At 67.8% G+C, this 24,631-nt stretch overlaps 2 protein-coding genes across 4 annotated transcripts; both read left to right on the top strand.

Annotated features, from left to right (window-relative positions):
* The first annotated feature begins 492 nt into the window (after positions 1 to 492).
* On the top strand, positions 493 to 5,837 carry PPP1R1B (protein phosphatase 1 regulatory inhibitor subunit 1B). Of its 3 annotated transcripts, none has more exons than XM_066981735.1 (9): positions 493 to 644; positions 1,221 to 1,383; positions 2,207 to 2,267; positions 2,793 to 2,815; positions 3,441 to 3,516; positions 3,753 to 3,881; positions 4,353 to 4,418; positions 5,264 to 5,398; positions 5,521 to 5,836. In XM_066981735.1, the coding sequence occupies exons 2-9, from the start codon at positions 1,303 to 1,305 to the stop codon at positions 5,619 to 5,621; spliced, it is 672 nt and encodes a 223-aa protein (XP_066837836.1). In that variant the 5' UTR covers positions 493 to 644; positions 1,221 to 1,302; the 3' UTR covers positions 5,622 to 5,836. The 3 variants fall into 3 exon arrangements, with proteins under 3 accessions (XP_066837836.1, XP_066837835.1, XP_066837834.1); XM_066981734.1 differs by lacking the exon at positions 493 to 644 and adding an exon at positions 964 to 1,128 and having other exon boundaries at positions 5,521 to 5,837; XM_066981733.1 differs by lacking the exon at positions 493 to 644 and having other exon boundaries at positions 5,483 to 5,623.
* An 854-nt stretch (positions 5,838 to 6,691) lies between these two features.
* On the top strand, positions 6,692 to 23,988 carry STARD3 (StAR related lipid transfer domain containing 3). The gene is made up of 15 exons (XM_066981560.1): positions 6,692 to 6,836; positions 9,814 to 10,093; positions 12,654 to 12,731; positions 12,940 to 13,017; positions 13,108 to 13,161; positions 13,264 to 13,381; positions 14,512 to 14,610; positions 15,291 to 15,346; positions 15,896 to 15,988; positions 17,348 to 17,410; positions 18,449 to 18,544; positions 19,090 to 19,169; positions 19,561 to 19,665; positions 20,987 to 21,080; positions 22,994 to 23,988. The coding sequence occupies exons 2-15, from the start codon at positions 9,878 to 9,880 to the stop codon at positions 23,096 to 23,098; spliced, it is 1,335 nt and encodes a 444-aa protein (XP_066837661.1). The 5' UTR covers positions 6,692 to 6,836; positions 9,814 to 9,877; the 3' UTR covers positions 23,099 to 23,988.
* Positions 23,989 to 24,631: the final 643 nt, after the last annotated feature.

Below are 24,631 nucleotides of genomic sequence, written 5' to 3'. Positions count from 1 at the left end.
CTTCCCTGGGCTGTGCCCACGCGGGGGCTCGGCCCCCACAGCCCGTGCCCACGAGTACGCAGGGGGCTGTTTGCACCTTGGTGCGGGCGCACGGGGCCGTACGGGGCCGTACGGGGCTGGGCGGGCGGGAGGCTGCTCCGTGGCACCGTGCCACGCGGGTAAATATTTTGCTCCAGCCACGGCTCCTGGCCCGCAGCCACCCGCAGCCGTTGGAGCACCGGGAGATCCGGGGGCTGGAGCCAGCACCCGGCACCCCCCTTCCTCGCTCCGCGCCAGCGCCGCCTTCCTCAGCGCCAACGGCACCGCCTGGCCCCCGGCCCCGGCCGGGACGGCCCCGGTGTCCCGTGGCCGAGGTCCGGCTGCCAGCGGCTGTCCCGTGCGGGGCCGGGGGCAGAGCCCGCCACGTGCAGCGCCGGGCACCGACCGCGTGGGCACGGGGCCGGCCGGGACCTCGCCGGTGGCTGGAGCCGTGCCAGGGGTGGGTGCGTCCCCGCTCCCACGGCCCGGCCAAAGTCACCCGGGTTTTTATACGTGGAGGTGTGGGAACGGGGGCCGGGCGGATTCACCCCCCCGCTGCTCTTCGAGGAAGGAAGTTTGGGGTTTGGTGGAATTTTCCGTGGGGAAACCGGCCGGGGCAGAGCCAGGTACGGCTTGGGGTGGCAGCGCGGTCCCCTGCCTCCGTGACACCCCAGGGCCACGGCTGGTGGCAGCACGGGGCCCCCCAGCACGAGGAGGACGGGACGTTTCGGGGTCCCGTGTCCCCACCGTGCCTGCAGGGTCTGTCCCCCACGGTTGCCCCCCAGGCAGATCCTGTCCCGGGCTGGCTGTCCCCGTGCCGTGGGGCAGCCCCGAGGCCGTGCCCTGCGTTGTCCCCCCCGCCCGGGCTGCCCCGATGCCCCCGTTGCCCTGCAGGGAAACTGAGGCACTGGCTACCGGGGACTCCCATGGCCACCACCAGCCCCGGCCCGGCCCCCACCGCCACCGCGGTTGGGGCCCCCCCGGAGGGGAACGGGTTAAGGGGCCCCCGCGGGCTCGAACCCCCCTCGCGGGCTCCCCGAAGCTCCCCGAGGGCTCATTATCCGCGGCCTCGGCCCCCCTGCCCGGGGGGATGAATAATTCAGCGTGCTGGTAGGAGACGTGTCCTCCCTCCCTCTCCTTCCTCCTCCTCCTCCTCCTCCTCCTCCTCGCCGGCTCTGCCTTCCCCACCTCCCGCCGTTCAGTCCTCGCCGTGCCGAGCCCGGGCGCAGCCGAACTCCCGTGCGGCACCGGGCAGCAGCGGCGGAGACCCCCGCGGCCGAGGCCATGGACCCCAAGGACCGCAAGAAGATCCAGTTCTCGGTGCCGGCGCCCCCCAGCCAGCTGGACCCCCGCGCCGTGGAGATGGTGAGGGCAGGGTGGCAGCGGGGTCACGCCGGTGTCCCCCGCGCCACGGCGTGGCACCACGTGCCCGGTGACCCTGGGGTGCTGAGGGACCCCGGGGCGCCCGTGGTGCCGGTGCTGGCGGGGTCCCACGGAGGGACGGGGGTGTCCCGAGGTGCCGGGGGAGCTGGGTGCCGGCGGGGGAGAGCCGTGCAGGGGACGGGATGGGGACAGCGTGGGACAGGAGAGGAGGGATGGGAGAGGGAGAGCAGGGCAAGGGGGACCGGAGGGGACAGGACTGGGGGACAGGAGGGTGGGGATGGGATGGGATGGGAGGGACGGAGGGGACAGGAGCGGATCGGGGGACGGGATGGGACGGGGAGAGGACGGGAGCGCTCCGAGGTGCGCGGGTTTGTGCAGAGGGAGAGTTGTGCGGGGGACGGGGCAGGACGGGGACGGGGACGGGACAGGAGGGAAGGGCTGGGACTGAGGGGACAGGAATGGGACGGGGACGGCACAGGAGGGAAGGGCTGGGACGCAGGGACAGGACACGGCAGGGGACAGCAAGGCTCTGCCCAGCCCGAGGGGACGTCCCCAGGACACGGCTCCTGCGCGCCCTGGACCCGGAGCTGTGCAGGGTGGGGGGGGGGCCGCGAGGGACTGGGGGGGAGGTTGGGGACAGCACGAGGACCCTGCGATGGGGACACGGCCCCTCCGTGGGGCACCGCGCCTGTCCCCTGCCCCACGCTGCTGAGGGGTGGGGGACGCGGGGGTCCTCAGCCCCGGGGCACCGGGCAGGGGGCGAGGGGACCCCCCAGGCCGGCCGGTGATGCTCGCTGTGCCCCAGATCCGCCGGCGCAGGCCCACGCCTGCCATGCTCTTCCAGCTCTCCGAGCACTCGTCCCCAGGTGAGCCAGGACGGGGACGGCGCCCGGCTGGGGACGGGACGGGGCACGAGTGGCTCTGGGGACAGCAGGGGGCTGGTCCAGGGACGGGACAAGGTGGTTGGGATGGGACGAGGTGGCCGGGACGAGGTGGGATGGGACGAGGTGGCGAGGTGGCCAGGACAAGGTGCCCGGGATGGGACGAGTTGGTTGGGATGGGACGAGGTGGCCGGGATGGGACGAGGTGGCAGAGATGGGACGAGGTGGCCGGGAGGGGGACACAATTCCCAGGTGGATGGGGTGGCAGGGAAGGGACGTGGAGGCAGAGGTGGGACGCGGTGGCAGGGATGGGACCTGGTGGCGGGTACGGGGCGCGGGGTCGCCTCTGGTATGGGGTGGTGGGTCTGGGACGTGGTGGCAGGGAGGGGACAGGGGGGTCGCACACGGGGTGGGGTGGCAGGGACAGGACAGGGGCCGCGGGGTGGGCAGGGGGTGCTGGCTCCGGCACCCATCCTGCTCACCCGCTCTCTCCCGGCGCTGCGGACGCAGAGGACGAGTCCCTGCCCTACCAGGTGAGTGGGTGCCGGCCCCATGGGAGCCCCGGCCCCATGGGAGCCCCCTGCCCGCCCCCATGCTCCCCGGTACGGCCGTGGCGCGGGCACCACGGGGTTATCGTGGCGCTGCCGCCCCGTCCCGTCCCGGTCCCGGTGCTTATCGGTTCCCTGCCTCCTCGTGGCCCTGGGGACAGGCGAACGGCACCACGGGGACGGGGACGCGGGGACGGGGACCGGGGTCAGGCTGCGCAAAGTGTGGGGTGACACGGGGACCCCGCGGGGCTCAGGTCCTCATCGCTGACCCCCCCCCCAGCTCCTGGTGCAGCATCACAGGGACACCGCATCGGGGTCCCTATTGTGGGATCCTCACCGCTGGGGGGGGGGTTCAGCCTCGGGTCCCCATAACGGGATCCCCACTGTAGGGTCCCTGTCCCAGGGGGTCTCATCCCAGGTCCCCATTGCGGGGCCCCCGTTAAAGTGTCACCAACCTGGGTGTGGGGGGGGGGGGTTCATCCCGGGGTCCCCACTGCGAGACCCCCGTCACGGCACCCAGCTCGCACGGGGTGCAGGACCACGGCTGTCCCCAGTGCGGGGGCCGGCCGTGTCCCTGTCCCTGACACCGCCGGGCCGCTCTGCCCCGCAGCGAGCCTCCGGCGAGGGCTGCCTGCTGAAACCAAAGAGGAACAACCCGTGTGCCTACACGCCGCCCTCGCTCAAAGGTACCGTCCCCAGGGACCGGGTCCCCTAGGGGGGGGACACTTGGGGCTGCCCCCGGGGCTGGCCGAGCCCCCAGGCCGGTGCTGTCAGAATGGGGAAACCGAGGCACGGCGGGCGCATGGGACACCACCTGGGCACGCCGCCCTGCTACGGCTCTTCCGGTGCTGCCCCGTGGGAGACCCCAGTGCTCCCAGTGCTCCCAGGAGCACGGCGGGTGCTGACGCGGGTGCCTGGGCAGCGATGCAGCGCATCGTGCAGTCCCACCTGGAGAGCGGCCTGGCCGGGGGGGACAGCTCGGACGGAGAGGCCGACGACGGGGACCACGAGCTGGCCCGCGCCTGCGACCCCGACAGCGCCCTCGAGCCTGGTGAGTGGGGGGGGGGGACACGGGGACCGGGGGGGACGGGGGGGACACGGGGACGGGGGGACACATGGGGATGTGGGGACATGGGGATGGAGGGGGGACACAGAGATGGAGGGGGGACACAGGGATGGGGGGACGTGGGGACAGGGGGGACATGGGGACAGAGGGGGGACACAGGGATGGGGGGGGAGGGATGGGGGGACACAGGGGGACATGGGGGGGGGGGACACAGGGATGTGAAGGGACATGGGGACAGGGGGGGACACAGGGCTGGGTGCTGCCGGCTGCAGTGGGGGCACGGGGGGGGCCGAGGTCATGGTGTCCCCACCGGGGAGCATCTCTGTCCCCTGCTGGCCCCCGGGGCCGTGCTGACCCCAGCCGGGGCCCCCCCCGTTGTGCTGGCTGTGGGGGGGGCCCCGCGCCCCCTCTGCCCCCCGCCTCATTGCTTTCCCCCCCCCCACACCCCCCGAGAAGCCCTGGGGAGCCAGGTCCGAGCCGAGCGCAGCATCTTCCCTGCCACCAAGGCGCACAAGAGGAAAGGTAACGGGGGCACCGCGGGGACAGGGACATTGTGGGGAGGGGGACGGAGAAACTTTGGGGTCAGGGACATTGTGGGGAGGGGGACGGAGAAACTTTGGGGTCAGGGACATTGTGGGGAGGGGGATGGGGATGGCGACGGGGACAGGGACAGAGAAATTGGGGGGACAGGGACACTGGGGATGGGGACAGAGAAACTGTGGGGTCGGGGAAACTGTGGGGATGGGGACACTGGGGATGGGGACGGGAATGGGGACAGGGACAGAGAAATTGTGGGGACAGGGACGCTGGGGATGGGGACTGAGAAAACTGTGGGGTCGGGGGAACTGGCGATGGGGACACTGGGGATGGGGACAGGGACGGAGACATTGCAGGGTCTGGGACACTGCGGGGATGGGGACACTTGTGGAGATGGGGACAGGAGCGGGGACAGGGACGGAGACGGGGCCGCCGCGGGGACTGTGACCCCGCAGGGATGGGAACGTGGCGGGGACGTGGGCGCTGCCGGGATGGGGCCACCACGGGGATGGGGACGGGGAAACCACGGCGCTGGGGGCACCGCGGGGATGGGGACCCGGTGGGGTTGGGGCTGTGGGTGAGGCCACCTCAGGGATGGGGACGCCGTGGGGTTGGGGACGCTGTGGGGACGGGGATGCTGTAAAAATAGGGACAGGGATGGGGCCACCACTGGGGACAGGGACCCTGCAGGGTGGAGAACACCGCGGGGACGGGGCTCTGAGATGCCCCACGGGGATTTGGGGCCGGGGCCGTCCCCGTGCCCCCCACCGGGCCCACCCCGTCCCCGTCCCCGTCCCCGTCCCGTGTTGGCCACCGTCCCGCTGCCTCAGGGGGCCAGAAGGTGTCCTTCGCCGGCGGCATCGACGAGCGCGGGGAGGACCTGAAGGCGCTCAGCGTGTCCGACATCCCCGAGGACCCCGAGGGGGCCGAGGAGGGTGACGAGGAGGAGCCGGAGGACGGCAGCGGTACGGGCTGAGGGGGGGGGGGGGGATAGGGGGATAGGGGGGGGGTCCCACAGCTCCCACACCCATGGGACCCCCCCCCCCAAGGCCCCCAGCGCTGACCCCGTGCCGCCGTCCCCACCCAGACGCCAGCAAGGAGCGGCGACACGTGGGCTTCGCCGAGGCCCCCCCGCGCCCCGCCGGCACCGAGCGCCCCTCGCCCACCTTCCCGCCGGGCACCAGCTAGCCGCGCAGCCCACCGCCCCCCCCCCCGGGGCCGCCGATGACCCCCCCCACCCCGGGGGGGGGGGGGGGGGCAAGCCGCCCTTGCTTCGCTCCGCAAGCCCCCCCCCCCGGAGCACCCCCGCCCGGCCTGGCCGCCCGCCGTTGCCTGCGCTTCGCCTGCGCCGTGCCCCCCCTTCCCCAGCCCCACGACCCCCCCCCCGCCCCCCCACGCTGCCCCCCCCCCCCCCCGGAGCCCCCCTCGCTCAGGAGGGGTTCGGGGGGGGGGAGCTGGAGGAGGGGGGGGGGGGCCGGGCCCCCCCGTGGCCGGCCGGGGGCTTCGTGGGGCAGGGCCCTGCGGCCTCCCCCGTGCCCCCCCCCCCCCCCCCCCCCCCCGAGCTCGCTTCCAGCGCCGCCTGCGCCCCCCCCCAATAAAGCTGAGCTGTACGGAGCGGCACCGAGCGGCTGGGGGGGGGCGGGGGGGGGGTGGGGGGGCTCGGGGGGCTTCGGAGGCGCCTTGGAGGGCGGTCTGGGGTCTCGGGGGGGGGTTACAAAGGGGTTTGGGGGGCGCTGGGGGGGTCAGGGGGGGTTCAGGGGGAGCTTGGGGGGCACCTGGGGGGGTTCAGGGGGGGGTTGGGGGGTGCTGAGGGGCTCAGAGGGGGGCTCTGGGGTCTAGGGGGGCTTTGGGGGGGGGTTGGGGTCTTGGGGGGGGTTCGGGGGGGGGGCTCGGGGGGCACCTGGGAGAGTTCAGAGGGGGGTTCGGGGTCACTGGGGGTCTCGGGGGGGGGCTTGGGGGGTGCTGGGGAACTCGGGGGGGGCTCGGGGGGGCTTGGGGGGCTTCAAGGGGGGGTCTGGGGTCTCGGGGGGGGGCTTGGAGGGGTTCGGGGGGGCTTGGAGGGGGTCGGGGTGGTTCGGGGGGGGCTTGGGGGGCGCCTGGGGGGGCTCAGAGGGGGGTTACGGGGCGCTGGGGGGCTCGGGGGGGTTCAGGGGGACACGGGGGGACTTGGGGGGCTCCAGGGGGGGCGCGGGGTGCCCCCCCTCCCCCCCGCGCGCACAGCGCAATGGGCTCTTCCCCCCCCCTCCCTCCCAATGGTTTCGCCCCCGTCCGGCTCCGTTCAGAGCCCCCGCCCCCCCCCGGCACGGCCGCGCGTTCGCTTCCGGGGTCAGAGGTGGCGGCGGGGCCGGAAGCGGCTCGCGCTGGGGTCTGCTTCCGGCGGGGCCTGGCCGCGGGCGGCTGCAGGTACGGGCAGGGACCGGGACCGGGGCCGGAACCGGGAGGGGAAGGGACCGGGAAGGGACCGGGACCGGAGCGGGGCCGGAACCGGGATGGGAAGGGACCGGGACCGGAGCGGGGCCGGGAACGGGAGGGCAACGGGGGAGGAGCGGAACGGAGCCACCACTGGGGCCGGTACCGGGCCCTCCCCCGCGGAGGCCGCCGGTGGGGGCCGTGTCCCCGCGCTCGGGCCCACCCCGGTGGGAACGGGGCCGCCCGGGGCCGGGCCTCACCCACCCCCCGGTACCACCCCCCGGTACCGGCCCCGGGCCTGGGGCTCCCCCCGGCTCCATTCGTTAACCCCCCCCCCCCCCCGCCAACACCGGCACCCCGGGGCTGCGGGCACGGAACCGGCCCCGTGGGGCTGCGGCGTCCCCCCGTGTCTCCCTCCCCCCCTCCTCCTCCTCCTCCCCCCCTCCCGTGCCGCCGGTACCAGCCCCGGTGCCCCAGCAGGAGGACGGGAACCGGGCAGGCCCCGTGCCCCCAACGCTCGGTGCCCCCCCCCCCGGGGGGCCGTTTCCAGCCCCCCAGGACAGATTTTTTCCCCCCCCCGTGCTCCTTGCTGCTGCTGTGCCGTGACCCCCCGGTGGTCCCGGGGGACGGCGGGGCTCGTGGTGGTGCCGGTGCCGCCGCCGCAGCCCCTCGGTGCCCCGTGCGTGCTCACGGCGGGGGGTCTCAAGCCACTGGGGGGGGGCTCGAGCCATTGCGGGGGTCTCGAGCAGCTCCCCGGGGGCCGGAGCCCTCCCAGATGTTGAGCCCGTGCCTCCGGCGGGGGCAGATGAGGCCCCGGGGCTGGCTCAGCCCCTCCCAGGGCAGCAGCTGAGGGGAGCTGGGGCTCCTGGGGGGGGGGGGTGGGGGGGGGTGGTCCGTGGGCGCTTTGAGGGGGGTCCCTGGGTGCTTTGAGGGGCGCTCGCAACGCGTTTGTCCCACGGCTGAGTTCTTGGCAGCACCCCTGGGGGCTCCGCTCACGGCTGGGCCGCACCGGGTGCTGCAGAGCCCCCCCCACACCCCGGGAGGGGAAGGAGGAAGAGGAAGAGGAGCAGGGATCTGGGGGGGGCTCGGGGCCGCTCTGCCCTGCCCCGGGGCAGAACCGAGGGGGGAGAGGTGCTCTGTTTAAAGAGGTCCCTGCCCCCGGGATGCTCGGCTGCGCGTTGCCCCCCCCCCCCCCCCCCGGTCAGGCACCGGCCGCAGCGTCGGGTGCGGAGCTCCCCGAGGAGCAGGGGCACCGGCTGCGGGGCCGCGGGGCCGTCGTGCCGGCTGGGGAGGGCGCGAGTAGGGAAGGGGAAGCGGTGTCACGAGGGGGGGAGGCCGCAGATGGGAGCCGTGGCATCGGCGCGCTAACGAGGGGCTCGGGGGCTGGGGCCCGGGGGGGGGCCGGGAGCACAACTTGGGGCACGGGGAGCTCGATAATTCCCCTGGCACCCCGCGAGGGGCGCGTGGAGCCAGCCCCCGGTGCCGCTGCTCCTTGTGCTGAGCTCCCGGACGGATCGGCCCCGGTCTGGGCTGGAAATGTTCCTGCGAGAGGCCTCTGCGTCCCGCCGGCCTTCCCCCGGGGGGGGTGGGGGGGCAAAGCCTCCGCACCGATGCCCCCCCGGGAGCTTCGGGACAGGCGAGCTTCCGAAGCGTGCCTTCAGCCCTCACCCCTTCGAGCAGTCGGGGCCTCGAAGCGGTTGGCGTTCCGTTGGCTTCGGGGATCGGGGCCGGGCGTCTCTCGGGGTGATCCTAAAGAGCTCTGAAGTGACGGGGGGGGGGGCTGTGAGGGGGGGTTTGGGGGGGGGCGCTGCCTAAGTGCAAAGCGCTGTCGGAGCGGGGAGCGCGGCGGAGAAGGCGGCGGGCGGCCGGGAGGCGATGCATTATTCAGCGCCCACAGATGTCCCGAGCGCCTCTCGCTTTGAGATGGGCTCGCGGCGGCTTATCCGAAGTGACACGGCCTCGGCTCCTCCGCGGGGCCGGGGGAGAGACTGGCGGGGCCCTGGCGGCACGGCCCCGCTCCTCCTGGCCCCGCTCCTCCCGGCCCCGCCGCTCCCCGAGGGCCCCGGCGTTGCGGTTTCCGTGGGGCTGCCCCGCGGCCTTTCCCCCCCGGCAGGACGTGGCAGCCCCTCAGCCCCGCGGCGTGCCCCCGTTTCCTGCAGGTTTGGGCACAGTCCTGGGGCTTTTTTTCCCCGGCCGCGGCCTCCCGGCTCCGAGCGAGACGCACTGCAGCCGGACCTCGCCTCGCTCGGGTCCCGGAGGGAGCAGGGCAGCTCCCCCTCGCGCACCCACCCCCGCTGCTCCCAGGCAAAGCGCCCTGAGAGCACGGGCGTTCCCCAGGGGCCGTTTGTCCCGGGGCCGTGGCTCGGGGCAGCCCCCGCCGTGCCCAGCCCTGGCACCTCCCTCCCCGCTCGGCCGCCCCGCTGAGAGCGGCCTCCTCGCGCGCTGCTGACGGAAGGGAGACGTTTTAGCGCGGCGGCCTCGACGCCTCGCTCGCCCCCGAGCTGCTCACGGGGCCGCCGCGTGCCTGGCACCGCCAGCACCGGGGCGAACGGCGGCCCTGTGGCGTTTGCCATCCTCTGCTCGGCTCTGGCCACGCGCTGGAGCTGCCGGCTTGGCTCTCCCCGTGCCTGCAGCGTGTCCTGCATGGGGGGGGGTGCTGCAGGGTGGGAGCGTTGGGGGGTGATCCTTCTCCCCCCCAACCCCGCAGGAGGGACGGGGCCCTGCTGGTGCGGGGCGCGAGCCCTGGGCGAGCTCTGCCCTGCGAGGGAGGCTCGGGGGCAACCTAGAAGGCAGCTGGGTTCCTTTCGCCCGGCAGCGAGGGGAAAGAGGCGGCCCCTGGCTGATGGGGTGCTGGGAACGTGCGCCCGGAGAGGGGGGCATCGGGCGCCCGCTTCCTCCCTGTGCTCCGGGCGCGAGGACTCGCTGCTGCTCCCCCTGACCCCGCGGGTCCCCCTCCCGTGCCCCCCCGCAGGTGACGCCGGCCTCGCAGATGCGGCCCCGGCTGACGTAGGACCCCCGAGCTGCTTGGGCCGAGGATGAGCAAGCCGAGGGAGCTGCAGCACGACCTGGAACGGAGCCTCCCCGCCATCGCGTCCATCAGCACCTCGCTGTCCCACAGCCAGGGCCTCTCCCCCTACTGCTACTTCTCCCCGGAGAAGAGGAAAGCCATCTCGGACGTGAGGAGGACCTTCTGCCTCTTCGTCACCTTCGACCTGCTCTTCATCTCCTTGCTGTGGATCATCGAACTGAACGTAAGTCGGGCAAAACGAACGCCCGGGGCCTTCCCTCTCCTGAGCCTGAGCGCTTTTGTGAAGCCGGTTCCTCCTGCGTCCGTCCGCTCCCTCTCGCAGGTCCCCGGGGCCAAGTCTTTGTTTGCTCTTCCCGGCGCCCGGCTCCGTTTCCTGCGCCCAGGCTCTGTTGTGGCTGCCCGGGGTCGTTAACACCGTGCGTGTCGGGCTGGGCGCTGCTCCGTAACGAGATCCGGGGCCCGCGGCGGCGGCGGGGTTGGCCGAATTTCTCCCCCGCTCCCCTCGCCCGCGGCGTTTTGCCAAGCAGCTGCCGGCTCCGCCGCCTGCCCTGCCCTGCGGGGGTGGCGAGGGGAGGGGGGGGTGCAGACCTTCCTCCCCCCCCCCCTTCCAGCTGCTGGGCACGGACAAAAAGGGCTTTGAGCTTTGGTCCCTGCCGCTAATCTCAGCCTCCCAACGCCGGAGGTGCTGCCCTTCTGCCTCAAAGGCGCCGCCGGGGCCTCGTCCTCCCCGGAGTGGCCGGCGCGAGGTGCCGCGTCGCCTCGCCGCATCGCCGACCAACGAGGAAGACCCAGCTTATTTACTTCAGCCCCGGCGGGTCAAAGTCGCTCCCTGGGCCGTGTGTTTTTTCTCTCCCAGCCGGCCCTGACCGGTCGGGGCCGCGCGGGCGCCGGGTTTCGGGTTGCAGGCGCTGCGTGTCCTGCCCTGCCGCGGGGCGACCGCAGCAGAGAGGGCGAGATGGAGAGATAGAGCCCGCCGCTCCCTCCCGCAGGCAGCCCGCCCGGTGCCTGGCCTTCCTTTATCAGCGCTGGGTCCTGCGCTCGCTCAGCGACCCTTATCTCTCTCCCGCTTATCTCCCGCCGTGTCCGCACCTAACAGATGGCTTCGGCCGGCGGCTCCCTCGCCCCCCCGCGGCCGCGGTACTGAGCACCCTGCAGGGACCCCCCCCCCCGACAGCAGCTCGGGGCCGGCATTCCTGCGATGCCGACGGTGCCCAGCAGCCGGCCTGGACCCCCAGCCTCCTGCTACCGTCCTCAGGGCTCTCCGGAGCGGTGCTTGCCCGCAAATCAAAACCTCCGGCCCTGGGCAAAAGCTGTGGCAGTGCGGTCGTCAGGGTGATGCTGAGCGTAGGTCTCGCAGGTAGCCATTAACGAGTGACTAAGCGGTGATATTCGGGCCCTGAGCCGAGGTGCTGCATATTTAAGGCTATTAGGATGGCTTATTTGCCTGGTTATGGAGAGCGATGAGTTTGTATCGTGACTAATGCTTTTTTTATCAAATGGTTTCCCTCGCTGCGAGATAAGCCGAGCGAATTGGCCCTCGTTAAATGTCTGCCTCCTGCGAGCGGTGGTTCTGCGCGCCCGCTGCTCGCAGAGACAAAGAGGTGCCTCCAGCAATTCTTCTGGCTCGCTCAGGGCGGTGGCGGGCGTTTAATCCACAACACCTCCCAGAAATCGCGACCCAAGGCCTTCGCCGTGCCCTTTATTTGCCTCCTGTCGGAGCGGCGGCGTTGGGAAGGGGCTCTCGGCAGCGCCTCGGCGAAGCTGCCTGGCGTGAGCCCCGTAGCCCCCCGTCAGCTGAAGCAGCCGTGCAGAACCGCTGCCCCCCCCCCACACCCCCCCGAATATTAAGCACCGGCCTGACCTAGAGGGACCACTTCCCACCGGCTGCCTCGTCTGTCCTTGGACTGTCTGACGAGAGGGTGCCAGGGCACCAGGCTGCCAAGGACTGGCCTGAGATCCGCCGCCTTGTTCCTCACAGATCATCAAACAGCTGTCAGCGTGCGCCGGCGTCCCGGCCAGCTGGGCCGCGTTCAAACCAATAGCCTAAAGGTGAAGCATTTGTTCCAGTTACCTGAGCCATCCGCTTCCTCGTAAACAGCCAGCCCGAGCTCCTGAGAGCAGGATTTATGGTGTCAGAAGCACCGAGAGGCTGTCGAGCCCCAGATTGTCTCGGGGTGAGGCAAGAGAGCTCTTCTGTGAGCTTTTTCCACGCCTGGGTACGACAGCAGAGGCCGTGGCTTTGCCTCTTTCGGATTTCCTCGCGTTTCTGCACGTCCGTGGCCCTCTCCTCCCGCTTTCCCCCCCGGCCCACGGGCTGGCCTGGAGGAACGCCGAGGGGTTTCGCACAAAGAGGACGATCGCAGCTTAAAGTCCACCCCGCTGCCGAGCGACCTCACAGGAGGGATGCTTCGGGCGTCCGGCTGTGGGAGCAGCTCTGCCCGGTGCCGAGCGCTTCCTGGAGCTGTCCGCTTGCTCAGGGCTTCCTCCCAAACAGCCGGAGCCACGGAGCCAGCGGGCAGCTTTTCCTTTGTAGAAAGCTCCCCCCCCCGAAGTGTTGCATGTCGCCGTGAGCTGCTCCAGCCCTGGCTCCCCTCGGCGTGAAGCAGGGGGTGAAACGGGCTGCTGCATCCCCCCGTGGCCCCGTGCCTGCGTGGCGCGTTTGCGTGCCTGCCGCATAACCCGACCCGGCGCCAACCTCCAGGCACCGCTCGGCCGCCTTCCTCCTATCGTTGTTTCCTTATCAGTGCACTCGATAGCTTTCTCCTTTCCCGTCTCCTCTCCAGACCAAGGATGGCATCGAGAAGAACTTGGAGAGTGAAATCATCGAGTACAATTTTAAGACCTCTTTCTTCGACATATTTGTGAGTATCCCAGCGACAGCTCGGGGCGGGGGGGGGCCGTGGGCTGGGGCTGGGGGCTGCAGAGCGGGGAGGTCGCAGCGTCCCAGCCCGTCCTGTTGCACCTCTGGCCCCATCTGGGTGGCGAGGTCCTCGGGGGGGCTGCATCCTCCCAGTGCCTGGCACGGGGACGGGGACGCTGACTCGCCTTGATGGCTTTTTGTTTCCCAAGGTCTTGGCTTTCTTCCGATTTTTCGTGCTGCTGCTGGCCTACGCGATCGTAAGGCTGCGCCACTGGTGGGTCATAGCGGTAAGGAGGCAGTTCCTGCTTTCCTGTTTTCAGGCTGCGCTCTCTGCCGAGGGTTCGCAGGGATCTGAGGTGCGTGATTTTATTTTCCAGGTCACCACGTTGGTCTCCAGTGCCTTCCTGATTGTGAAGGTCATCCTCTCCGAGGTTGGTTTCCTTGGGCTCGCGGGGGATTGCTTTGTGATTGCCTGGTGTTGCCGTTTGCCATTTTGTGTGAACTCCCTGTGGCTTTTGCTTTCTTCCACTCAGCTTCTGACCAAAGGGGCGTTCGGCTATCTGCTTCCTATCGTCTCGTTCGTCATTGCTTGGCTAGAGACCTGGTTCCTGGATTTCAAAGTCCTAACTCAGGAAGCAGAAGAGGAACGATGTAAGTATTTTGCTCTTCTCTGGTAGGAGCTGGCAGATCAGGCTACCAGGCCTGGGGTTTCTGCTGCTTTGGCAGCACCTTGACAGATATGACATTTATGGAGAAGTGATCTCCAGACTGGCTGTGACGGTAAGTGCCTGACTCAGTTCTGTGGTGGTATACAAGTCCCTTCAGGGGAAGAAAATACCAGATTATAAAAAGCATCTTTTAATTGAGAGGAGAAAAACATGCCAAATTCCCCAATGTCTGGATACCGAAGCCAGACGTATTGGAAACAGAGCTCACCTCCGCATCAGTGAAAATGTTTTGAAACAGTGGGACAAACGCCAGGCGGACCGTGGGACTCTCCAGCTCCTGGTATCTGTCTTCAGATCTGGGCTGGAGACCTTCGGAGAGGAATGCTTCACTCGAAGATACATTACAGGGGTGCAGCGTGGGTTACGGTGTGTGAAATTTGACAGCCTCTAACCACTGAGGTCAGACTAAACTGAGACCGAGTTTTTCTGACCTAATGCTGCACGAATTCCCGCGCACGGCGGGGCACCTGTCACTTCCAAGGGCCCTTCTAGGGAGCGGGTGCTGGGTTTGGGGTTGGGTGGCTGCCCTATTACAGCAAAAGGAGCTCGTCCTTCCCCCAGGCTTCTCTGACGTAAGAGGACTGGGAAGCGGCACGTAAACTGAGAAGTATTTGTCGAGCGAGACTGGGTCAGAAATGCACCGAGCGACTGGAAAACACCAGAGGATGTTTTGGGTCTTGCAAGGAGGCTTTAAGATGAAAAATGATCAAGTGTTTAATGCCTCTATTGGATTAGGCTCGGGTTCCAAATTGCTTCCAGGGGAAGCTCTTATTTAATTAGATGCTTAATCGCCTTTGGATTTGACAGGCAAAAGAGCCCATTGATCTCCGTGCGGATAAAATGTCTCCAACAAAAGATGAGGCAATAGGAGCTGAAAGGCTCGTGGGCTGGCTGGTGGCAGCGCGAGCCGAGCAGCTGTGTCTGGCAGAAAGTGGCCGGGAGGCCGTCTGGGGAGGGCTGGGCTGGTTGCGGGGGGGGGGAACAGACAGGGCCCCCAGCCCCCTTGGGGCTGAAGCACGGGGCACGGTGTGTGAGACCCGCTCTGGTCCCCAGGGTACCTGGCAGCCCAGGCCGCGGCCGCCCGCGGGCCCCTGCTCTACCCCGGAGCCCTTTCGGACGGGCAGTTCTACTCCCCGCCGGAGTCCTTCGCAGGTAAGGCGTGCTCCCCGCCGCGTCCCTCGGGGGCTCCTCGCGCCTCTCGCCGAGCTCTGCCTCGTTCGCCCGGCCCGTGGCAGCGCCTCCGGGAGCTGACGCTGCAAATCCGGCCGCTTCTCCTTGCCCCGTGCCCGGGCAGTGCAGCCACGGCCCCGCTGTCTCGGTGCCGTCGGCAGCGCGGGGTGACGCTCAGCCCCACGCGCCTGGCTTCGGCTCCGTGGGAAGCCGGAGGGTTTTGTGGGTCTTGGGATTTAATGCTTACGAGCTGTGCTCGGAAAACCTCGCCCTCGGGATGAGGGCATGGGGGCAAATCGCCACCAGCAGGTGAGGGGCAGAGATGACAGTGTGACACTGCCCTGTGACACCACCCTGTGCCACCGCCACTGCCCTGTGACACCGCCACTGCCCTGACACCGCCCCTCGTGCTGCTCCGAGACCTCCCCAGCTCGGCAGGACGTCAGCCGGAGCAGTTGTCCCGGTGCCTCTGACACCCAGCCAGGGAGCAGAGCCGCCCCTGGCAGCCGGCCGCGTTTTGGGGGAGGCAGGACCCGGGCCATGCTGGCGTCGCACCCGCTGACAGCAGGGATCGGACGCTGTCTGCTCCGCGGGAAGGTCAGGGGGAGATTGTTCACGTGGGATCTTCGTTATGCGTGTGTTAATTGTGCGCTTCCCGCTAGGGTCGGACAACGAGTCGGACGAGGAAGGTCTGGGGAGGAAGGCGTTGACAGCGCAGGTAACTAGGGGTGGACGCTCCTGCCCCTCCTTCCTGTCCCTCGTTTCGCAGCCTTTGCTCTGGGGGTGTGATTCTGGCTCTGCCTCTCCCTCTCCCCCCTGGTTACGTGGTCACGCACCACGAGGGCATCGCCTCGGCCGTCCTCCCCTAGCTAGCAGGGCGGTCCCGCACCTCCCCGAGGTCTGCCTGGGCGCAGGCCTCTGGGTGCCGCCTTCCAAGTGGTGCTGCTGCTGCTGAGCTCCAGCCCCGGCGCTCCCGCGGGAGGAAGCTCTGCGCTCCTCGCAGCCCTCGGCCTGCTGGAAGCCCTTGCGCCGAGGCAGGAGGCTCGCTGGTAGGCGCAGCTGGCGTGTGGATGCCAGCCAGGGCGGGGAGCGTGACTTCGAGCTCCAAAACGAGGCCTCTGTGACCTGAATGAAGAGATTTCCGCGGTGTGGTGGTGGGAGGTTGCCCGCTTCCCTCTGCTAGCCCTGGGAGGTGGGTAGCAAGCCTCGCACGCACGCTTTGGGCTCCCTGCAAGCCCCACGAGTGAAATATTCCCTTCTCTCCTAGGAGAAAGAATACGTCCGGCAAGGCAAAGAGGCGATGGAAGTTGTGGACCAAATCCTGGCGCAGGAGGAGAACTGGAAGTTCGAGAAAAACAATGCAAGTGTCCCCCCGCCCCGCTGCCCGGCAGCAAGCACGGATGGCTTAGCAAAAACTGGAGGACAAACGAGGCTTTTGAAACCTCCTTGCGACATGAAAAATTAACAAGCGTTACAATTACCTGATTGAATTAGGAATCTATTCCAGTTCAGTTAAATGTAAAATCCCCTCTTATTTAATTAGACGTTTAATTGCCTTCCCGTTTGACAGGAGAGAGCCCATCACTCCTCCCTCTCGACAGCGGGCGGGCAGGGGCGGACAATTCACCTTTGGTAGGCTGGGGGGGGCGCAGAGCTGCGGCGGGGAGGAGCACAGCCGTGCTGTGCCGTGCCGTGCCGGCCACGTGCAGCACCCAGGGTCCTGACCCTGCTGCTTTTGCTCGTGCTGCAGAGCAGGGTGTTTTTAGGAGCGTGCTGGGGTCTGGGGAGGCTCCGGCCGAGCTGGGGTTGCTGTGAGCCAAGGGGGAGCAGGAGCGCGTGGGGCACAGGCTGCTCCTGCTGGCCCACCCCGAGGCCCTGTGCCTGTCCCCGTCCCCAGGACAGGGACCTTGTGGGAGGCAGAGGGTGAACCGGGGAGCCCTGCCCGTTTCCCCACCTCAGGGGTTTATTCCCTGAGCTACAGCGGGGTTTGCTGGGGTGTCTAGAGCTCCTTGCTCTGCCCAAAGCGTGGAGTGGAAGGCGCCCTGTCTCTGCCCCCTAAAACCAACCTTGCTTTCTGCTTGTGGGCTCCTGACATGGCTGGGGTGAGAGTCCTGCAAACTGCAGTCTCATCTGGTGTTTAAAATTCCCCTGTCAAGTGATCCATTGTTTGGTGCCAAACTAGCTGGGCAGATTGTTTTCTTTATCCAAAGGGGGATGGATTTAAATAGACTAATCAGAGTTTAACACGGGGCTAATGATGAAAGGTTATCATCTGTCCATCCCTAACCCCTCCAGGGAGTCTCTTCTCAGATGTAGGTAACAACAGCAGTGCTGGCAAACCAAGCCCTTTCTCTTGCACTGGTGCTGGTAGCTTGCTACAAAGAGAATTTGACCTTGAAACGGAGTTTGCAGCCTGGCACGGGCTGGATTCTTTTCCTGTCTCATCACTGCTGCCTCTCTGGATGTTGTTTTGTTTATGGAAATTTGTGCATGGGCATCTGAAATGTGCTGGGTGTCCTTCCTGCCGTGGGGCTGGCGGCCTGGCCTGGCCTGGGGGAGCGGGCACGGTTCGGGGCCGGGGGTGGTCCTGCGTGGCACGGGAGCGGGCCGCATCCTGCCCCCGTAGCACAGTGCTCGTAGACCAGCAGGCTTTAGCCCAGGTAGAAGCGGTTAATTTTATTTTGCCAGCATGAATGTAACTTCCTTATTTCTTGCGCAGGACTTTGGTGACGTTGTTTACACTTTCGAAATACCTTTCCACGGCAAGACCTTTATTTTAAAGGTAAGGACCTTCCCGTATCGCTTCCTCAGCCCGTGTGGCACAGGCAAAGAGCCTGCTCTGCTTGGCATCGCGGCTCGGCTTTCACGCTCCCTCCTGGCCCTGGCAGGACAGGTCAGGCTGCAGAGCGCTCTTTGAGACAGATGAACTGCGCTGCGCGCTCTAGGGAATCTCTCCAGGAAAACCCCTTGGCTGGCGGACAAACTCCCCGGCAAATCTGCTGGGCCCCAGTCTCTGCTGGTAGAAGTGGGAGCAGGTGACTGCAAGACTCGCTTCCAACCCCAGCATCTAGGACTAATCTGACCAAGGAGGCTAATTGCAACTAATTGCCAGCAAGACCAGGGCTGAGCGTGCGTCTGCTGCTGCCTGGCATTGAGCAGAGCCGCGCGGAAGTGCCGTGCTCCGTGCCCTCTCGCTGGAGTGCCTTGGCTGTAAACCACGCTTTAATGAAGCATCGGTGCTGCGGTGGCTTTTCTTTGTTCCAGTGCATATGTTGCCTTGCTGGCAGGAGCTGCCGGCGGAGCGGCTCTGTGTTCACGAGGAAAAGCTGCACGGGCCCACTCCGCTGCGTTAACCGTGTGCCTCTGAAGATCCCCCGTCCCACGGGGACGTGGGGAAATGACTGTTGTCTGTGCTAGAGCTCGGAGCAGCTTCTCAGTGACTCTGCTGCGCGTGCAATTGCTCCACAAAATCGCTGATGAGGCAGGGTGAGGGTGGAGGAGCCAGCCCGGGTCAGCCCCGAGGCCCGTCTGTGGTACAGACAGATATTTGCCCTCCCACCCAGCGCAGACCCCAGCAGGCAGCAGCTCAGCGACTGCTTTTCCCCGGGGTCTGATCCTTCCTCTGACTCCTCGTGTGCCCTCCAGGCCCCTGGGAACGGGAGCGCTGCGGCAGCGGGGTCACAGCCTCAGCTCTGCAGCCTCGCCGCGCTGCCCTCCTGCTTTATCCCCGTCGTTCTTTGTGATCTGCCCTGCGTTCCTTAGAAATCGTCTTACCGAGGTGTAGCGGGGGACTGGCTAACTGCTCTGGCTCTGTCCTCAGGCTTTCCTGCAGTGCTCTGCTGAAACAGTTTACCAGGAGGTTATTCTCCAGCCCGAGAAGATGATCCTGTGGAACAGAACGGTGGCAGCTTGCCAGGTGAGCGTGCCGGACAAAGATGGCTTAATCACAGGAGCTCCTTGGAGCGGAGAGCTGGAGCTTCCCGGCCCCGCACCGGCTGTCAGCGGTGCCCGGGCCCTACTGGAGCTTAGCTGGATCAGAGTCACTGAGGCGTTAAATCTCCGCCGCTCATCCGTACGATCCGAATGCTCTGCGGCAGCCAGCTGCGTGGCGGTGCCCGTCCAAAAGCCCACGAGGTGGGCAGGGAGCTGGGCCAGCGGCCGAGCCAAGCCGGCTTCTGCTCGGTGCGGTTGGGGCGATCGCCGCCGGTGTGGCGGGGATCCGAAGGCAACGCCTGCGCCCCCCTGGAGGGGCAGAGGGGCAGCCCCGGGCCAGCAGAGGAACCTCTGCGTGTGCCGCCAACGAGCTCGGCCCCAGCCCCGAGCCTGCCATCAGCTGCTAAAGGCGCTGGCTTTGAGTCGTGGTGCTGTTCTGAGGAGGGGCCGCATCGCCCAGCTGTTGGCACCTGCAGGCACAGTCTGAGGAAATCCTTTTATTTTTTTATTTATTTTTTTTCCTTCCAGATCTTGCAGCGGGTTGAAGACAACACGATCGTTTCGTACGACGTAGCAGCTGGGGCCGCAGGCGGTGTCGTTTCCCCCAGGTCAGTTCATCCTGCTGTCTGTGCTGCGCTGAGCCCCCCAAACACCTTCCTAAAACACAGAGGGAAGCTTCCGACCGCAGCGAGGGCGCCCGGCTCCAGCCCCGTCGTCGTGTGCGGGCTGGGAGCTCCTGGCATCCCCGGAGCAGGGCTGGGTACCGCTCCCAAAGGCAAGGAGCCCCTGAAGTCTCCTCCAGCCGTTTCTGGCAAGAGTCTCGGAGCCCAAATCTGTCCCAGTCACTCAGCCTGTCTCCCTGCTAACCGTGCTGGCTGTGCTGTGTCCATATGCTGCCATACCTTTGCCACAGCCTTTCCCAGCAGTCCCAAGCCTGTGATCTGCTCCCTCGAAGCCCCCTGCACGTCTCAAAGCAGTCACTGCCCTTCCTTTGCACAGGGATTTTGTGAACGTGCGTCGGATCGAGAGAAGAAGAGACAGGTACATTTCCTCAGGGATGTCGACCACGCACAGCCTGAAGCCTCCGCTCTCCAAGTATGTCAGGTGAGAGGCAGATCCTGTTATTTGAGCTGCGATCTGACACACGCGCCTTGCTTCAGCTTAGGGCAGAGAGCCACTTAAATGAAAACCCTGCTGTCTTTCTGGCACCGTTTTCAGGAAACTAATCTATTTGTGGAACTGAACCTCGCTTCCCTTGTTCTTCTTCCTTTGTTAAAGAAACTCTCCGTGCTGTTGAGCGCTGCTCGGGCGTTTCCCAGCTCTCTGCTCCCTCCGCTCTGGGGAGCGGAGGTGCCGACCAGTAAGAGCACAAACCCCAACCCGATCCGCATCCTGTTTATGTAACAGTTAATTCCCAAACAGGGCCAGCTGCCATTTCTGAGGGGCAGTAAACAGCTGACCATGTCTTTCCTTGGGCCTCTCGGATGCCTTTTGCTTCTCGTAAGCCGGCCGCTTACGGACTTTAAAGGCTGCAGGCGCCGAGAGGTGGTCCCGGGGGTGAAACGAGCTGCGTCAGGATGGACCGGCTCCCAGGGTGTCAGCAGGTCTCTGGCCTCTCCCCTTCCGAAGGGAAGGTTTCGCGCGGCTGGTGATGGATCTCGGCGGGGTTGGTCTCATCAAACAAGGACTCCTTGTTACCGTCTGCGCTGGTGCCTGGGGCCCAGCTGTGCCACTTCACGCACTGACTTTGTTTTTCCTAATAATCTGGTTAAAGTAATTGACATTTTAACTCGGAGCCGTTATAGCTGCCTCAGTCTATTTAAGAGCTGGGGACTTCAGGGCCTAGAAAAATCTTTTAACAAATGTATGCAGCAAAAATAGTGTGTGTTCCTGAGCAGAGAAGGGAAATCTGTATCTGGGCTGTGTGTGTAAGCACAGCTCTCCTCTCTGAGACGCTCAGATGGTGCGAGGAAGGATCTGGGGGCTGTAGTGACGAGGCTGTCTGCGCTGAGCCTGTCCTGACCGAGCACGGTCTCCCTGAGTGCTCGGCTCTCCTGGGACCTGCTTGTTTGCACCCATTTCTGCCAGGCCGTGCCTCTGAAACCTCCCCGTGGTGCGGTGCCGGCCGCGCTGGCACGGTCCGGAGGCAGAGGCTGCTCCTCAGCCTGCAGCCCTGCAGCAGCCCTGGCACCGCCGCTGCCAAGGCACCTGTGGGAAACCTGCCTCGTGGTGTTTGCTCGTGAGCCTGCAGCCAAGCCGGATCCCTTCCCGGGCGCTCTGCGCATCTGCTCCCACCCCGCGGGGCTCCCGTCCTCGCTGCCAGGCCAGGGGGTGCTGCGGCAGGAGCCAGGATCGGTGCCAGGGAGCGGCTCCTCAGCCTCCCCCGGTCTGACTGCGTGCTGCTGCTGCTGCTGTTTCCCTGCAGGGGTGAGAACGGGCCCGGAGGATTCATCGTGCTGAAGTGCCCCAGCAACCCCAGGGTCTGCACTTTCATCTGGATTCTAAACACGGACCTGAAGGTAAAGCCAAGTCTTCGCTGACGTGCGAGTGCCGTGGCCGTGTTCCCTCCCCCGGCAGGGACACCAGCACCTTCCAGAGCCCCCGCACGCTGCGCGACGCCTGCTGGGGACCTGCCCGCTGCTCCCAGCCGGGCAGCGCGGGGGCTGCTGTCCTGCTGCGAGCCTCTCCCGGGTGCAGCTTCGGGCCGCTGCCGACGGGTGCCCTAAGGGGACCTGAGTTTTGCAGGCAGAGGTTGTGCACCCTCTTTCCCCCCCGGAATTTGCCCCGGTGTAGGGCCGGGAAACCGTTCCTCACCTGGCCGAGGTCTCGGCTACGGGCTTCACCTCTCCGTGCGGGACTGGGGAAGAGGTGATTTTATCCTCTTAGGGGACCAGAAATAGTCGGGCATGTCAGCTGTGGTCTGGCTGCCTGCTGCTCCCCGGGACCCGCCGAGGGGATGAAGCGCCCGCCGTGGCGTGCCCTGCTCCCAGAACCTCGGCACAAACGCAGCCCCCCGGGGGGGCGCGAGGGGCATGCGGGGAGCGGCGCTTGGGGCCCTACGCCGTGCCCCAGATCCGCAGCTATTTACGGGGGAGCCCTCGCCGGTGGCCCAGACAAAGGCAGCGTGAAGGGAGCAGGGCCGGGCGCATCGGGGTGTGTGGGGGGGGGAGCTGCCCTGTTTTCTTCCTCCGCTGAATCGAGCCGAGGTTGACGTGGAAACGGCGCTGCAGCAGCGAGCACAAAGGCTCCATTCATCAGCACTCTGCTGCAAAGCTGCGGCCCCCTCCCCTCCCACGGCCCTCCCTTCCCACAGAGCAGCTCAGGCACCGCGCTCCTGGTGAAATGCCCTGCGAGGGATTTGCAGAAGCGCTCGCCTTGGCAGCTCCCCGCCTGGGAAGCGAGAGCGGGGTCGAGCCGAGCGCGGCAGCACCCCGGCCCCCGCTGCCCCCCCGGCGCCGCTTGGCACGGGGCTGGGGCCGGAGGTGTTTTTCCTTCACGGGGCTGGCTCCCGTGCCTCTTCCTCCCCTCTGTAACGGGCTGGTTCGGGGGGCGGAAACAGCCCCGCTGGTTGTGCAAGATGGGGCTGGGCACGGGGGGACGTTCCCTGCGCTTCCCAGGCCGGGGAGCCATCGCCCGCTGCCTGCTGCTGCGAGAGAGAGGCCGCGCCGGCTGAGCTCCCGATACACGGCCCGTCAGCTGCTTCCACCATCTTCCCGAAGGGCTCTGCTGCTGCCCAGACCCCTCGCCTGTGCTGCCTTGGTATTTCCTTTGGCCCCGGCGCAGTATTTATAGCGCATGGCTCACCCCTTCCCGCAGCGAAGGGCAAGGGTTGCACACGTGTGTGTGTGTGTTTGTGTCTGGGCTGGAGCTTCTCCTCCGAGCGGGGCCTGAAACGGTCCCTGACTACAGCACCGGGCTCAGAGAAGCCTCAGCCCCTGCCCTGCTGAAGGGGGCTGCAGGAACCCCCCCCACGTGCACCACATCCCCGGGGCTTCTCCTGCTCCCGTCCCGTGCCCGGGCAGGGGCTGTGCCCCCCCCGGCTCCGTCCCTGCCTGGTCCCCGTGGGGCGCGGAGCCGCTGCCAGCCCCAGCGGCGCTCCCAGCCCTGCCGCTGCTGCCTGCCCCCGCAGAGCCCGGCCTTGCTTGCTTATGCATCTCGCATAATAGAGCACGGGCCGAGGCGGTTCGGGTTGAGTCGTGCCGGGCTTTTTAGAAACATCAAAATGCATTTCAGTTCCTCCCCCGGAGAAAACTCCTTGAAAGCAGCAGCTCCCCGCTGCGGCGCTCGTGCCGGGAGGCGCCTGGGGCAGGGAGCAAAACCCCTGGGCAGGAGCCCGGGGGGGTAGGGGGGGGGGTTTCACCTCCCCAGGGGCTGCTGCGCCCGTCGCGCTGCTGTTCTCACTCGCCTACTGTTTCCTCTCCTTTCCTTGCAGGGTCGCCTGCCCCGGTACCTCATCCACCAGAGCCTGGCGGCCACCATGTTCGAGTTCGCCTTCCACCTCCGCCAGCGGGTCAGCGAGCTGTCCGGCAAGCCCTGAGCAGCACAACGCGCCCGCTGCGGCCCGGGGGGGCCGCGGGCAGAGAGGGGGGGGGCTGCCCCACACGAACCTCACCCGGTGAGGCTGCTCGGGTGCTCGGCTCCTTCCCCTGCCGAGCAGAGCCCTGAAACCTCGGCCTGGCACGTGCCAAACCCCTGCCCCGCTCCCCGTGCGGTCGGGCTCTGCCCCGCTCCGAGTCCGGCCTTGCCCCCGCCCCACACGGCGGGTCTGGGGGCTCCTTGGGACTCCCAGCTTCCCGAAGCGGTACCCCGGGGCAAGGGGGATGGAGGGGAAAGCTGCTGTGGGGGTGAGGACAGGTCTGTCCCCGTCACTGTCCCGACACAGCCACGTGCCAGGCTGTGCCCTTCGCACACGGCTACAAAGCCCAGCCCCCGCGGGGCTCGTGGGCTCCTTCCCCTGGGGGGCTTCACCCCTGGGGGGGACACTGGGGGGACTCGTGGGGACCCCCGGGGCTGTCCCCTGGGGCTGCCCCCTTCTCCGGGGTCCTGGCTGAGCTCGTTTTCCCCCCCACCCCACCCCACCCCCAGCCCGCAGCTCTGCAGGGAACGGTTCAGAGATTTCTCATCCTTCCTGGGGGGGGGGGGGGATGCGGGGGCGAGCGCGGCTCCCTTCTACCTGTGCGCGCCGCTGCCGCGCTCCGCTATAACGGGAAGCAGCGCCCGGCCGCCCGCACGCGGGGGCACGCGCCGGCAGCGCTGCGGCACGGGGGCGAGCGCCCACGGCAGCCCCCACGTGTGGGCTGAGCCACGGGGTCTCTGCCCCCCTGCCCCCCCCCCATCCCCGGCACCGTCCTGGGGTCCCGTGGCCCGTGCCGGGGGGCCGCCTGTGGCCGGCAGCTGTCGAAATAAAAGAGCCTTGCACTATTTGCAGCCCTCTGCCTTCCACGTGCCCTTTGTAACTCGATCGAATAAAAGCGGGGACGAGCGCCTGGCGAGGGGGGGGGGGGGGGCAAGGAGCAGGCCCAAGCTGGCCCCCGAGGCTCCAAGGATCAGTCCCAGGGCTCCTGCGGCTGCTGGCCGCGGGGTCCCCGTCCCCTGTCCCGCGGTGGTGGTGGCGCGGAGCATCCGTCCGCCACCCCAGGCAGGGTCTGCCCGCGCGTCCCCTCGGGCCCCCGTTGTTTCTGCGGCCCCGGGTCCCCTCTGCTCCGCTGAAGGGGTCGGGGACGGAGCCCGATGTCCCCGGGGCCCGGCCAGCGAGCTCTGCCCGCTGGCACCCTGCGAGCACCCATCTGTCTGCAGCCCCCATCTGTTCACCCTACAAATAGCCCGGCGGGGGGGCCCCCCGTGGCCAGCACCCCGCTGCCAGCTCGCACAGCGCAGCGGGGATGGGGGGGACACGCACGGGGATGGGACCCCAGCGGCCCTTCGAGGGCAGCAATGGGGCAAGGACTGCCAGGGGCTGGGTGGCACGGGGTGGCACGGGGTGGCACGGCCACGGTACGGGCCGCAGCCCCCCCACAGAGCCGCTGCCACCTCTTGGGTCCGCCGTGTTTGCTGGTCCCGGGGGGCCGGT

The sequence above is a fragment of the Anser cygnoides genome, chromosome 22 (assembly GCF_040182565.1).
Source record: "Anser cygnoides isolate HZ-2024a breed goose chromosome 22, Taihu_goose_T2T_genome, whole genome shotgun sequence".
NCBI classification, from domain to species: Eukaryota; Metazoa; Chordata; class Aves; order Anseriformes; family Anatidae; genus Anser; species Anser cygnoides.
The sequence above is the reverse complement of the archived record's forward strand: the minus strand, read 5'-3'. Positions and strand labels throughout refer to the sequence as shown.